The sequence below is a fragment of the Anabrus simplex genome, chromosome 2, assembly GCF_040414725.1.
Source record: "Anabrus simplex isolate iqAnaSimp1 chromosome 2, ASM4041472v1, whole genome shotgun sequence".
NCBI classification, from domain to species: Eukaryota; Metazoa; Arthropoda; class Insecta; order Orthoptera; family Tettigoniidae; genus Anabrus; species Anabrus simplex.
The window spans coordinates 1,221,761,291-1,221,777,977 of NC_090266.1; the positions used below are offsets into that span (position 1 = coordinate 1,221,761,291).

The 16,687-nt window shown below is 40.5% G+C and overlaps 1 protein-coding gene across 3 annotated transcripts in view; it reads right to left on the bottom strand.

Moving 5' to 3' along the window:
• LOC136864813 (caspase-3) overlaps nt 1–16,687 on the bottom strand; it is a 336,586-nt gene that overhangs the window by 166,404 nt on the left and 153,495 nt on the right. For all 3 annotated transcript variants that reach the window (XR_011017867.1, XM_067142239.2, XM_067142240.2), the window contains one exon: nt 5,281–5,454. Coding sequence is in view for 2 of the 3 variants with exons in the window: in XM_067142239.2 (XP_066998340.1) it covers nt 5,281–5,454 (174 nt within the window). In the remaining variant the exon portion in view is untranslated. The remainder of the gene's footprint in view (nt 1–5,280; nt 5,455–16,687) is intronic.

A 16,687-nucleotide genomic window follows, 5' to 3' on the forward strand; every position in this document is an offset into this window, starting at 1 on the left:
ACGTGGTAATCGCGTCCTGAAAAGTTTAGTGGTAGCAACGCTCACACCGGCACTTCTTCCCGCGTCACTCTGTCAACCCATACCTCGCTCAAAACAAAGCCCTCGCATTGGCTATCGAGTATATGATGTGACATAGACCGTCCACTCATGTATGTCCACATAGATTCACTCCAATTCTTCAACCGATACAACCTGCCGTACCCCGTGTTTTCAAGCCACTTGTTGCAACACATCCAACTGACTTCAACCGTCCTTCCCGATATAGTCGCAGTTTTCCCGGTTGCACAATCCTTACGGCTATGCCATATTTACAGACTCTTACCCAAACGGAAATTTATACAAAATATAATGATGAACATATGCAATATTCCCTAACTATACATTCTTCTTATAATATTACGTTTATACATTATAAATAAACAAAATTACATGATTTTAACCTTACAAACTATATACGAAAATTTCCTAACCTAAAAACTCGGGGATCGTACATACGTACGGTTACACGGTTTCTGAGATTTTGTCCCATCAACAACTGGGCAAGTTCATCTAGATAACGCCTTCTTCTGAAATTTTCTTCTCTGTAAACACTGGTTGTGTAAATTTTGTGCGAGTTAATTCCCGCAATATCTAGCTGCGTGAAGAAAACTGTCATAGCCCATCTTGTTTTCCTAGCTGTGGTCAATGTAGAATATATCTGGTCCACCGAATCCACACCCCCTTTTGTCATATTATAATCAAGTATCATTACAGGCTTACCTGTTTCTGGGTCGATTTCAGCAGTATTATGCAAAGTCAACATGAGAATGACAGTTTTTTCCCTCTTTGTTACAAAACTCAGCAAGGACTTATATTGAAAACCAAATAATAATGATCCTACCTTACGAAAAGGATCATTCACAAATTTCTTTTAAGTTTTCTTAGGAAAGCCATTCTCCTTTCGAGCAAATATTCCGCTAAGGGAATGCATGAGTGGTAATAGTCCATTATGAGGTTGTCGTTGGACCTTTTAGTGGTTCAACCAATTATTTAACAATGTCCAGGAGCCTGTTCGAATGTCCAAAATAGGGTCCCTCAGGCTGTTTCCCAAACTATGTATGTCTATTGTATGTGTGTAAAATGTCTTGCTGTCCACAACTGCATACATACATCTTGATGTCATATTTTGCTGGGGGTTTTTGGACGATTTTCCACAGTTCCCTGTTGGCTCTATTCGACTTTTTACAGGCAATCATTAGGAGAGTCCCAGTAAGTGCTATGATTTCTTCCCTATTTGTCAATCTGAAGTCTCTGTCATGTCCATCGACTTCCCTCTGTTCTTGCCACTGCTGGCGTCTGTTTTGGTGAATCTTTGTTATAGAAATATTTGTGTATTTCACAAGTTCATCTATAACATGGAGACCTATGATTTGTAGGAATGCATCTAGAGGGGTTTCGGCATCTCGTGCAGCTCCTTTTGGCCGAAGCAAAATTCAAATAATACTTTTAGTTCTAGTTTTTCCCAAAGGACTGGTTGTATATTTCGAATCACTTACCCATAATATTTCCCGCTCCCTACCAATGTAAGAACGTAATGCAGAACGATAGTTATAGTCATGCGGTATCTCTTCATCCAATCTGTCATCTTTCTCCCCTTCTTGTAACGACTGGTCAGAATCTGAGCAAGTATCCTCTCGTTCTACATTCTCGGGTTCGTAATCAACATCACTTCCTTCACTCTCAGTGTATCCTTCCTACTCAGCTTCAGCCACAGACAGTTCTCATAAACATCAAAGTATATCTTCATCGGTATGAAATCTGCGGTCCCTGAGACAGAAGCGAAAATACGATAAAACTGGGAATGGATGATGTTATTTGGGTGATAATTTTCAATCAATAGCCTCCCCCCTCACACCATCATCCCAGGTACCCTAGGATAGGAAATCCGAAATCACACCAGAACACCAAGAAAACATAATTAGATAGTACTTACATGACCGCCTGCACACGTCAGTTTTCACAAGTTCAGTATCTGCGGAGCAGCAAGCTGGCTGCAGGTCTGCTCACTGTCATCTCTCACATTGAAGTGACGCAACATAGGCCAAGGCAGACGGCCGACCGTGATGCCTCCATGAGCCAGAGTAACGTGAGCATACCTGACAGCTTTTCCCGCAACGGTGATTTGATCAGAATACTTTTTTTCTTTCAGAAAAATCTAAATTTGCTGCCGTTTTGCTCAACACGCGGGTTCCAGAGGGTTAATACCGAGACCACCTCATTGAATTCCCGAGCAGTTTCCAAGGAGTCTCTGCCCAGTCAAATGGAAATGGGACACTGTTATTCTAATGCTTGCTTAAAACATTCTGAGCATGCTTGGTAAATTTCTGTGAAATAGGTACTATCCTTACTTACATTTAGTCCCACGGAAAATGTTTCACTCGAACAGTTTAAGGATCACTGGTGGGTTGGATAGCCATAGCAATCGGAGCACAAGGAGAGCCACGGCTCAGAACATGTCCAAGATGTCCAATTCTATTCCACAGCAACTGGTATCCTAACTCTCACGACCACTTACTAGTCCACTCAGCTGTTGTCAATGGTTCACAAACCAGGACGTGACTAAGAACCCACAGCATGAATCACTCCATTTCCTTTATTTATTTAAACAGCAGCCATGAATTTTAATACGTAGGTAGATCAAAAGGTTAGTTGCACTAACGCGCCGCAGCAGCGCGCTGTGTTTGCAAACGTGGGCACAGCGGCGAAAGGGACAGACACTGCCCACACGTCTGTTGGGCAGGTCGCTGTGGTGTCTCGTCTAGTTTTGTGTGAATAGCGGCCATATGCAATGGCGCGTCAACTGGACGTTCACCCCAAATATGAGGTGCGTGCGACAATCCAATTCCTGTGGGCCAAAAGGAAGAATTGCACGGACATTCATCGTGAAATTAGTGCAATGTATGGAGAGCGGGCCATTTCCCGGCAAGGTATCGTAAAGTGGTGTCAGCAATTCGAAGCCGGACGCACGGATATCACGGACAACCATTGCGAAGGCAGGCCCGCAACGTCCAGGACCCGTGCAAAGGTCAACAGTGTGAATGCAATCATTAGATAGAACCGGCGCATTAAACTGAGAGAAATTGTGACGCAGCTGAACATGTTGTATGGCAGTGTATTCACCATTGTTCACGAGGACCTTGGATATCGTAAGCTGTATCAAAGGTGGGTCCCACGTCTTCTCACTGATGAGCACAAGGGACAACGTTTCCAATCCTCCCTGGCATTTTTGCAACGCTATGCCGCAGACAGCAACGGGTTTCTGCGGTGAATTGTCACAGGCGACGGAACGTGGGTCCATCACTTCACCCCCGAAACGAAGCAAACATCAATGGAATGGGTGCACCCCTCATCACTACAACTAAAGAAGGCCAAGGTTCAACCTTCAGCCGGTAAGGTTATGGCGACAGTGTTCTTTGACATGGAGGGTTTGCTGCACGTGGAATTCATGCCAAAAGGAACGACGATCAACGCAGCGTCGTATTGTCAAACGTTGCACCAGTTGCGTAAAGCGATTAAAGAGAAGCGCCGGGGGAAATTGAGGGCTGGTGTGATTTTGTTACACGATAACGCAACACCTCACAAGGCCCGCCAAACAAGAGAACTGCTGCAGCGTTTCAAGTGGGAGGTCTGGCAACATCCACCCTAAAGTCCCGACTTAGCGCCATGTGACTTTCATCTGTTTGGTAAGCTCAAAACGGAGCTCGGTGGTCGATGTTTCCAGACTGATGAGGAGGTGAAGGCCGCTGCCTCCGAGTGGTTGCAGAACGCTGGAGGAAATTTCTATTCATCGGGCATCGACAAGTTGGTTGTGCGTTTGCAGAAATGTTTGGAGTCTCTTGGAAACTATGTGGAAAAGTGACGTTACAGTGTACAGTAAAACCTCGTTAATTCGAAGTCATTGGGACTCAAAAATCGGACTTCGAATTACATGATTTTGAATTAACCGCCAATTTACAATTCAGAAGTACCAACCCTTGCCATGTTACAAAATATTCTATGGCCCGTTACTGCATGCAGTTAACCTTGATTCACAGTTTATACCCTTCAAATGCCATGAAAAAAGAACTATTTCCAAAATATATCCAAGAAGGTGCATTTACAGTATTCAAGTAATGCACTCAGATATCTCACTGGCAAACATAACCTCATGCAATGAAAGGGGGAAAAAAAAAAGTACGATTCAAAGACGAGGATAAATTATGTCCGCCCCCCTATGCAAATTCATTATTTTTTGGATTTCTGTACTGTTTGCATTTTTAGATGCTTTGTACTGGCATGGAAAGTGCCCGACGCCCTTAAAACATTGTGGTTTATCGAACTTTCCTATGACGAGGGGATAAAGTTTCTCGCTTCCATCCCATGTGCATTGCAACGCACTACTATGACCCATATAAAACCATAAGACCATTTGGGCTTGCATTAAAATAAAGCAATGCGGTTTCACCAGTAATGACAATATTGTTTGGTGCCGACGAATTTATTATATGAGCTACGTTTTTTCGTCAACTGTCGGCATCGCCAGTGTTCGCAGATTCTGTTTTTCCGCACACTGCCTGTTGCGTGATATTACGGCGTTCCTTAAAAGGTTGAATACAAAAGAATTCCGATTTCATTCAACTTAGCAATCATGAAGCGCACTGTAGACCCACCAAAGTGAGTGTAAGTGCGGAAAGCTATCCTTCCACGTTCTGGAACGTGCGTTCTATTATGACGCGGAGCGGATAAATTTCGAGTTGAAATTACTCTGTAACATACTATTGTTTTAAAATGTAAAGGCAGTTTTGAATTAAAAGTCTGAATTTCGGTAATGGGGCCGATATTGTACTTCAAATTACGAATTATCCGTATTTCGAATTAAACAATTTAAATAACATGCAAAACTGTATCTCCTGTTTCCGGGAACGAGAGCTTCTTCGAATTAGGCGGGATTTTGAATTAACCGATTTCGAATCATCGAGGTTCTACTGTATGTCGTTATAGTCAAGTTGCTGTTGTATAGGTGGTGTAATAAATGGCCAGAACTAGGAAGTGCAACTTATTTTCTGATCTTCCCTCGTATAATGAACTTTCCAATGAACATTCTAATTAGTAAGTTCATTATTTTAGAGCAGTGTATAAAGAAACCAGGCAACAAATCAGACTTGCTCTACTGAAATCAGAACTCAAGATGTTAGGACTATTGATTATTCTGTCTAGCTACATAGCATAAAGTATGCATAAGCATTAAATAATATTTCTTACGGCCAGTCCTTGATTTTGGTAATGGATTATCTTGTAGCCCAAACCCTGGAATAATTCCTTGAGATTTTTTTCATCTACTTCGGCTCCTTTCCTAAACTGCTCAATACCATTCACGTACTCCACATTATTGATCATGAAGAAGAAGCCTTTGGGTTTGGATCCCATAGGATAAACCTAAAATGGAAACAGAAAATAATATTAGAAGTCTTGGAAACTTGAATTCCAAAACACAAACAACAACAAAATTTCAAGCATGAGACTCATATGCAACACAAACACTCAAAAAGTCATAGATCATTTTTTGTTACAGAACTGGCAAACTCACCAAGTATGGTGGTGTTTGTTGTTTTATGGGACATAGACGGATATGCCTTCTTGGTATATGTGTTACAAATTTTCAGTATGGAATCATATTGTCTGTCCGGCTCCATGGCTAAATGGTTAGCATGCTGGCCTTTGGTCACAGGGGTCCCGGGTTCGATTCCCGGCAGGGTTGGGAATTTTAACCATCATTGGTTAATTTCGCTGGCACTGGGGCTAGGTGTATGTGTCGTTTTCATCATTTCATCCTCATCACGACACGCAGGTCACCTACGGGAGTCAAATCAAAAGACCTCCATCTGGCGAGCCGAATATGTCCTCGGACACTCCCAGCACTAAAAGCCATACGCCATTTCATTTTTCATATTGTCTGAAGAGATGAAATTGTAACACATCACTGCATCACTAACGAGGAAAGGTACTGACTGGAGTCTACTTATTTTGCTAGGGTTGTAATAATTTCCTCCTGCAAGACCCGGGCAGATACAAATTGAGACTGGTAAGATTATCAACAGAAAAAGCATAATTATTAAACAGAACAACAAATTAAATAAAAATGATAAATACCTTCACAGCAAATACATCAATATATAGTTCTAAAAAAAATGTTAAACTCATGAAAGAAACTTTGCCAAACAAAGAGAAAAAAGCTTATGCCTTCTTATAGCGATAAGTGTACTATTCAGTAGAATTTACTCCCAGAAGATACCTTAATTTTGCTATACCTGTCACAAGCTCTCCTCATCAGTCCACATTCTTTCTGTGGCCAGGAAGAGAGTTTAAGTAATTCAGAATACTGCCCTTCCAAAGCACAGCTATTATATTAAGGCTACTCACTTTTCATAAGCTAACAAATTACTGAAATTAGCATCTAACATCTTGACCAAACCAACTATCCTCACCGAGATTGACAACTGTCAATTTTGTTGAGTACTGTTTTTAAAGTTCTTTTTTTGGGGGGGCTGAAAAAAAAGACCATGTTTGAGACCTTTTTGGCACAAACGCATCATCTTCATAGAATAATGTACTCTTATCTTCCAATTTGCAATATTTTGCTGTAGTAGATCAGCAACTTTGACCTAATAATATCTATACTCTGAATTTCTCTAAAATCTGACAAAGCGATTCTGTAATGCATTCTCGGTTCGACTTAAATTGCAACTAATTCACTCTCTTATACTACCTATACTTGGCTACTGTGACACTGTGTTGACTGAAATTACCTGCGACAGTAACAAGAATATATATTTAATATGCGATATGAAGCTCATATATCACCATATTATAAGGAACTGTCGTGGCTTCGAGTGCACCAGCGCTGTGAATTTCACATGTTATCACTACTGCACAAAATACTTTCCACTAATACTCCCAACTATCTTTCTTCACCTTTTTCTTACCTCTTGTCATATCATGACCACAATACAAAATCTGGCTCCTCTCTTGCCATACCTGTAAACCACACTGCTGCTTATAACTGCTCCTTCATAATCTCTGCGTCCAGAGCATGGAATTTGCTACCTGCGAACATTAGGGACCATCCCTCTCATCGCAAGTTTAAAGTGGCGTGCCGCGAGTAATTGTTGAGTAGATCCCTGCTAACTTGCTGGATACTTGTTGAATGAATGAAGGAATGAATAGGATGAATGAACGGATTATTGCAATTACATCACTTAAGTATATTTTACTTTGTGTATTTTAAAATTAAGTATTCTTTTATTGTCATTTTTAATATTATTACTCTTGTTTTTGCTATTAATATTATTTGTGTTATTTGTATTTGTAAGTACTGTATAAGTTATGTACATGGATGCTCTTCTAGTGGTTAAGTGTAAGAGAGGGCCTTGAGCCCTAACTTCGCCACCAATAAAGGCATTATCTATCTTTCTAAAGTAAGTCCAACTTGATTGATGGAAATGTCCCTCAAAATCACTTACATCTTTCCTTCTGAGCACTTAAAAACTAAAAATACACTTCCCCAGGTTCAAAAAAAAAAAAAAAAAAACATTCAGATGAGCAGGACAGGGACAAGAAGTATGATTTCAGTGGTCCAAACAATTGTAAGAATTCCACAACTGCTGGGAACACCTAGTTATCTCACAAGTCATCAGATCTTCCTTTGATACATTAACCAACTAAATATTCCATGACTATTGCAACTCTTACAGTTTATATTGGAAAAAAAATAATTAAAAATGGTTATACACTTTCACTATAATATTTTCAACCATCATCAGTTGTCAATATTAGCCTGTATCGAGTTAAGCAAGATTAGGCAAGACGTCCATCTCTGACTACTGGTCTGCCCAGTCAACATTTTACTTTGCTGAAAATACTATTCTCCCCTTTCCTTGCCAAACTTCCAAAATTTGTATTTGTGTTATCTCCACCAAATGAACTAATTTTTCCATCAATCCATTTATCTACCCAAACACAATTAAGAAATTCTGAAACAGTTTCAGAAATGTTCATTCATCAATTCTGCTAAGTCTAGAAGAAGAAGAAGTCTGTCAAAGAATTACACAATAAATGGGAATATCTTCTGATATTTATGGTTGCGAGTATCTGCACTTCTGACTGAACGCAATGTGAAAGCACACTGCACCTTGCCATGACACTAAAGGTTTCCTCAACAATTGTACATGTTGTGGAGGTGGAGGAAAGGCAATGTCTTCAATATGAAAAGCAAATATTGCTTCTGCAGTGGATACTTTAATTTCTTCAAATCCTTTTCTTCAAATTCTGATGCATGCTTGCTTGATGGGGAAGACTTCATGGCACCTGCACGTTCGTGTGCCTCTCTTATCACTTCTTCCTGCAGTGCAATCGAAAAACAAGAATTGCTAACATGGTATTTTGGAAAGAGAGCAGTGTTTAATATTTATTATAACATAAAATATGTCAAACGTAACCTACAGTAAACTTATTTGCATAATTGAGATGCTGCTACAAAATCCATTCATCCTCATTTCATTGATGGGCATTATTTCGTGTATTCATTTTTTTCCTATTGGGTTAATAAAAGTTACTAACTCAAAACTGGTTTTCAGTGACGATAATATAGGAAAGGTCTAAGACAAGGAGGAAAACAACTGTGGCCTTAATTATTTCTCTGTTGTGAAAATAGGAATCCTCAGAAAACAACCTTCAGGGCTGCCAATGGTGGGATTTCAACCCACCATCTACTGAACGCAAGCTCTCAGCCATGCACCCCATATTATGTGGCCACTTGTTAATTGAACAAAAATTTTTAGTATTGTAAAGGTTGAACTTTTGACTGTACCTGTTGAAAAAGGTGTGTGTTAGGCATGCAGGCGATGTGGCTGGCCCACTGGAGTTGATATTTTATAATCATTGCTTCCCTACTCGTGGTCTTGGCCATTTCCTAGACAATGTTGGTGCACAATAAAAGGTGGGGTAATCCAAGGAATAAATAAAATCCTTTATTATAATCAGAAAAGAATGTAAGACAGTTTTAAGCTAACTAAAGGAACATTTCAATATAAAGTTATTACTGCAATAACAGTAGAGCAACGTACTTAAAAATCTAATATTTTGTATTTTTTTCCCCCCTTGGTTCTTGAAGATCCTTTTGAGGAGACGACTGAAGGCCACACTAGTCCATCCAAGGTGATACTATATTTCAGCGACTGTGCTAGCTTTTGTCAAGAAGTGGCTGCTAACACAAGGAAAGTGTTTGATATGTGCAGTATCTCACCACAGACCGTGGTGGAAGGAACTGCCTCATTAAAGTCTGGTGCTAGGTGGTAAAGAACTTGTGTTTTTTTAAATGTTAAATTCTTAAATAAAAGTTAATATTCTTACAGCCTATCAGTAGTGTCTAATACTATTTACTGGTATTGATCAGCTATAAGAATACTAACATTTCATATAAGCTGAAGTACGGCTGAACATGACTTTTTTTTCCTGTTAACTTCTTAGCCAGTAGGCCTACTAGTGCAGTAGACTTTCAAATACCTGCTCATTATGGGACTGGCGAATGGTCGGTACCCAAAGGAGGTCAGACAATGTGAGGAACAAATATAAACCTTCATTACAACATCAAAAGGAATGTAAAGTGTTTTATAATAACTTAAAATAGCATTTACATAATGCTGTGACTGTAATAACTGTAGAGTTAGAAAGTAGTCGAGTTCTGTAGACCTACTGCTCATTACACTATGTTTGATAAAATTTTAAAATATACACAGAAATGAAGTCACTTGAAACAGCCTTCAGTCGTCTCCTCGAAAGGATCTTCAACCACCACGGGAAAAATAAAATACGAAATATTAGTTTTTTATACACTGAGTGGTCAAAAGTCATGGGAAGACACAGAATGTGATGTAAATAATGAGTTGATCCTTCGCGAGCCCTCAAAATGGCAGCAATATGGTGAAGGTATTGACTCTGCAAGGTGTTGGAATCGTTCTGGAAGGATCTGGACCCACGCATCTTGCACATATCAAGCGCTTTCCTTGCGTTGGCAGCCACTTCTTGACAAATGCTAGCACAGTCACTGAAATATAGTATCACCTCGGATGCACTAGTGTGGCCTTCGGTCATCTCCTAAAGAGGATCTTCAACAACCACGGGAAAAATACCATACGAAATATTCATTTTTTAAGTACAGTATGGTTTTATACACCGAGTGGCCAAAAGTCATGAGAAGACACTCAATGGGATGTTAACACTGATCTCTATACCTGGATGGCTGGTAGCTTGGGTAGCAGTAAGCCGAATAGAAGATGACTGGCGTCGTAAGATGGCAGCGAGCGCATGGTGCAATAGACCACGAGGAGCGCGCTTGATTTGTTTATGCTTAGTTCAGTGACGCCAGGCCTCTTGATTGTAGTTTCACGAGTGTTCTGTGCTGTGTTATTGCAAAGTAAATAGTAGTGTATTTTACGAATTTAGGTTCGTTGCCTTGTAGTATGCTTGTGAATTACAAGATTAAATTTAAATATGTATGTGTTTATCTGAAATATGAATGAACAAACATTCTACGGGGTATTAACATAGCGCAGTATTCAGCTTATGGATGTACAAACAGAACCGATCAGCAGAAGGAGAAATCATTTCATCGGGGAGTTTTAATAATAATGTTATTTGCTTTACGTCCCACTAACTACTTTTTTAAGGTCTTTGGAGACGCCGAGGTGCCGGAATTTAGTCCCGCAGGAGTTCTTTTAGTGCCAGTAAATCTACCGACACGGGACTGTCGTATTTGAGCACCTTCAAATACCACCGGACTGAGCCAGGATCGAACCTGCCAAGTTGGGGTTAGAAGGCCAGCGCCTTAATCGTCTGAGCCACTCAGCCCGGCTCGGGGAGTTTTATACTGTACATAAGAATCTTCCTAGGGTAGTGTTTTGAGTTTTAGGTTTATTGTATCTTATTTCGCATATTCCGGGAGCAAAATGGCAATTAATTTTTGTAGGTTTCCTTTCTCGAGACCCGAACATCTAAGATCATCGATTAGGAGTATCAGGCGGGAGAATTGGGAGCCTTCTAAAACAGCTGTTCTCTGCTCGGATCACTTAGAGGAAGACTGTTTTGATAGAAATGGACAAACTGTACACCTTAGAAGTGATGTACAGCCAACTGTTTTCAATTTTACTGAACATTAACTGCAAGTAAAGATTTACTTATATTTTTTTAATTTTTATTTCTCATAATTAAACTGACGGTTTCGATGAAATAATTGACGTGACCTTATAACAATCTTAGAAAATGAAGTCTGGAGGAATTCTAGACCTTATTTACATCAGTAATAATTATGGGTTTCAGACACTGGAGTGGTGGGAGAAGGAAAAGTGTGGTGGGTGTTTGGGGCTATTCCATTATACTATTCGTGGTATTTGGGACTCTTTTAATTGGTGTTACATATTTCTGATGATGACCATCAATATCGCTTTGCTAGCTGAATTTAATTAAAGAGGTCTGTAATAGTACATTAAGCTGCAGGTAATGTGATATATTGACTAGTTTTGAATATTTGCTGGTTTTATAAATGTGTACATTTGCTTCAATGATATTTTAATTTGATAATATGCGCGTTATTTCTTGGAAACAGGAAACAGAAATTCATTATCAAGCACCGATTACGATATGTCGAATCTAGCCCTGTATATTGAGCTACGTTTATAGGTACATCATTTTAAGAATGTATAATTTCGTGGCATACATGTATACAATTTACAGCAATGTTTCCAGAAACTGGTTTTCACTCGTATTGTGTTACCGATCGCTAATTGCATGTATTCAGCACCTAAGTTAATATTTGCCGGCCGTTATTATGCACTCATGTTTATTGCTATCCCGGAGATTTACTGACCTCGGAATGACGTGTCAGTGATCCCAATGCCCTTATGCTTTGAGTGAACATGTCTCTATATTTTTAATTATTCCAATGCGCCATTAATTGCGACTTAAAATCGACTATATTATCATTGCTTCCCCATAAGGAGAGCTCGAGGTTGGGTACGCCAACATGGCGAACCGCGCGTTCAACTTGGCGTACTTTCTCCTGCAGTGGAGACCTGCCATCAGCGCTGATTCTTAGCGAGCCCTCAAAACGGCAGCAATACGGTGAGGCATCGAATCTACAAGGTGTTGGAATCGTTCTGGAGTGATCTGTACCCACAACTGGTTTTGTGTAGTTGGTGCGGGGTTCATGGAGCATACACCAGCATCGACAGCATCCCATAAATGCTTGATTAGATTAAGATCGCGGGATCTGGAAGACCAATTCATGGTCGTAACTTCACTGGAGTGCCCCTCCAACCACCTGCATGCCACCACAGAGCGGTGACATGGTACATTGTCCTGTTGAAACATGGCATCTCCATCAGGGCCATCTAGGGCCAGAAAGGGACACAGATGGTCTGAAAGAATGTCCACATAACATGCACCTGTCAATGCTCCCTGCAGCTGGACAATAGGGCCTAATTACGACCGTGAGAACGCTGCCCAGACCAGAAATGAGCCCCTCCTGCCTGGGAACAACCTTGCTGACATACAGGATCCGTAGCTTCATGGGGCATACGCCACACACTTACGTACCATCAGCTCGATACAACTGGAATCAGGATCATCAGACCATACCACATGCCTCCACTGTTCCATGGTCCATTGCCGATGTTCGCAGTCCCATGTATGTTGTTGAGTTCTGTGTTGAGGTGTCAGCAAAGGGATACGAGCTGGTCGTCACCTGGCGAAGCCTATGTGGTGCAGTTGCCTCCTTATATTCCTGGTAGAAATGGGCTCCTGACTCACAGTAGCCCGTCGAGAGTCCAGTATGATTCTGCAGAGGCGACGTGATGCCCGTTCGTTAAACATCTGTGGTCTTTCCGTGCGGCAGTTTACGCGGGTGGTAACATTCTCTCTGCGATATTGAAGATCCACCCTCAACACTGTTGACCTCGGAAACCCGAATTTCCGTGTAATCTCCGCAATGCTATAACCCATGCGCCATGCGCCATGCGCCGACGATCATGCCATGTTCAAAGTCGATTAACTCGTGACGTGTTGCCATCTTCATGATACTGGTGTCTGTGAGAGACTGCTCAGCTATGCTGCAGCTAGTCGCAACGCTCAAGGGTCATACACAGCATATTTCCTAATGGGACACCCCTTCCCGTGAATCTGTTATTTGCTTTACGTCCCACTAATGACTTTTACAGTATTTGGAGACTCAGAGGTGCCGGAATTTAGCCCCGCAGGAGTTCTTTTACGTGCCAGTAAATGTACTGACATGAGACTGATGTATTTGAGCACCTTCAAATACCACCGGATTGAGCTAGGATCGAACCTGCCAGGTTGGGGTCAGAAGACCTGTGCCTCAACCGTCTAAGCCACTCAGCCCGGACCCGTAACTTTAATTAATTAATTAATGTTATTTGCTTTACGTCCCACTAACTACTTTTTAAGGTCTTCGGAGACGCCGAGGTGCCGGAATTTAGTCCCGCAGGAGTTCTTTTACGTGCCAGTAAATCTACCGACACGGGGCTGTCGTATTTGAGCACCTTCAAATACCACCGGACTGAGCCAGGATCGAACCTGCCAAGTTGGGGTTAGAAGGCCAGCGCCTTAACCGTCTGAGCCACTCAGCCCGGCACCCGTAACTTTTGGCCACTCAGTGTATATCCTTGATTTTTCACAGACACATACCTTCATTTCCTACCCACAGCACGTGCACAGATATTGCCACTTGATGTATTTCAATGTTACGTCAAATGGTTCTTTGGCCACAGAGCTTTTGTTTCTACAATTTGCTTTACGTCGCACCGAACACGTAGGTCCATGGTGACGATGGGATAAGAAAGGGCTGGGAGTGTTAAGAAGGCGAGCGTGTCCTTCAGCCTGGTGTGAAAATGGGAAACAACGGGAAACCACCTTCAGGGCTGCCAGCAGTCCATTATCTCCCGAATGCAAGCTGATAGCTACGTGACCCACACCCCACAGCCACATGCTTCGTCTTTATCTTCATCACCTGTATCGTCTTCATTAACATCAGCCTGGAGTGGTAAGGATTTGATCATCATTAAGCTCTTTGTTGATGTACAAAGACATGCCTCCCCCCCATGTTACAGTAATTAACCATTCAACATGCACACGCTTCATTACAGTGAAGTACACTGGTGCCAGCCCCTTTGGTGTAGGGCTAGCCTGCCTACCTCTTACCCGGAGGCCCCAGTATCGATTCCCAGCCAGGTCAGGGAATTTTACCTGGATCTGAGGGCTGGTTTGAGGTACACTCAGCCTATGTGATTACAACTGATGATGATGATGATGAGATAGCAGGCCCGGTCTAAGAAGCCAAGAGTAACAGACGAGAGGATTCGTCGTGCTGACCACATGACACCTTATAATCCGAGCAGCGGTCACTTCGTAGGTCACGGTACTTCGGTTTTGGAAGGACACTGGTTGGCCGTTAATAGACACGGTTTGCTATTTTGTTGTGACAGGGAAACGGTGAGTGGCAATTTATCATTTTCATGTCTTGACAAGGATGGCGGGCTGGTGGATAACCTGAGGTAGGGTATGAGAAGGTATACTGTATACACTTAGTTAAAAGCATTCAAAGGAGCCTGTGATTTTATGGTTGATGGAAATGGATATGGCGTATGGCCTTTAGTGCCAGGAGTGTCCAAGGACATGTTCGGCTTGCCAGGTGCAGATCTTACATCTGATAAACATCCTTTTTGATCCGTATTGTTGATATTTGATTGAAATAATAACAATAAGTTATTTTATTAATTTGGCCACCTAATCAATACAATAAATCTTGTCTTTGTTTAATTACACTGACATGTTAATTAAAATGGTACATGTTTTGCTTACATATAGGCATCATCAGCCATGGATTTAACCTTGAAATAAAATCAAACACCTGATTTACAATAAAATAAATCTAATTTATAAAAAGCCTTGAAGAGACTTGAAAGAAAATTAACTTATGGGAAAAGACTAGTACAATGTTGGTTTTAAAGCTATGCTATGAGTGAGAAGTTTACATTTGGTGAAAGTATTTGCAATAGTGACATTGGAATACTACCATTATAAGTAAAATGAATAAAGCAACATTTTGTTATTGACAAGTGGTAAAATAGCTATAAAATGATGTTGACTGACTAACGGTTAGAACTAGATAATAATGAGAATCACGATCAAAATCGTATTTTAAAAAACATAATGTTGAATAAAATAATGTTGAAAGATGGTCAAGTGACCTGTAATTATTTGTTTACGTAAAATAACAGTCAAAAGTCTATAGCATATGGTGATGTTGTGGTTCACTTTGATGAAGAAGTACGAGGTTACAGTTGAAGGTTAATATACAATGTTGATATTGGACCATCTCATTTGATATGATGCTATAACGTTGTTATGACATGTAGGTTTGTTGATATGCTGGTCGAAAAGGCAATGTGACAGTTGAATGTAGCTAACGTATTGAATGTTGGATCAAAAGTAGAATCTGTAAAAGGGAACCAGAAGCGTGGTGTTAATCTTATGGGGGGGAAAAAAAAAATTGTAATAAATTTTAGGTGGAAATCGTGTACACTTACCATTTGACGATGCTGAGGGTAACTTGTTATGTTATGAGCTAAAAGTTGTTGACGTCTGTCGAGCTCTTACTATGTGTGTTATAACTGTAGGTTTGTATTGGAGGGGGATCTGTTTGTGAAGGCGTGACTATGGGCTTGTTTGTAGTACTTGGAGGGGAGCTACTAGCGGCGGAGGAGGAAGAGGAAAGTGAACTGCTGCGCGTATTGTAGCAGTCGGATGTCATTGGAGGGAGCGGTTTTAGAGTGGGTGTGGCTATGTGTCTATTCGTTGTAACTGACTGGGAGGTACTAGCGGTGGGGGGAAGGGAGGGGAGTGTATTAGTTATAGAAGAGGTGGGGAGTGCTTATTAGTTTAAGGTTGAAAATTTTGAAGAATATATTGGTGAGGGGAATTGATTCTTGTAATAGTAATAAAATCTGTTGGTACAATGGGCATTTTTTTTAAATCAATGACATTGTTTAAATTCTTATCTTTATTAAACTGCTGGTCGGGGAATATGAATATATTTTCATATTCTGTCATAAGTTTACTTTTTTTGATTCTTTTGAGGATATAAAGGTCCTGTTCTATAGTAGTGAATTTATGCACTGTGTCCCTCATGTGGTTGGACACTGCAGAGAGAATTTATTGCGCCTTTGTGCATTGTAATGTTCGGCGTATCTGGTTGAAAAACTGCGAAGAAAAATTACATGTAAAGCATTTTAATCTGTATATATCTGATCCAGACTAACGATTATGTTACGTTAATAGAGTTATGATCAAAGAATAAGTTATGAATAGTGTTTTTTGTTGTATAGGCTATTCTAACATCATGCTTCATTAAGGAATTGGTAATTGGATGAATACTATGGTTAGTGAACATGAACTTAGCGTATTTTGGTTTGACGGGTTTTAATGAAGTTAAATTTGTAGCTAGTTTTCATTTGGTTTTGTTGATTATTTTATTAATTATATCCGTATTAAATCCACTGAATTTGGCTATTTCTTTAATGAATTGTAATTCTTTTTTTAA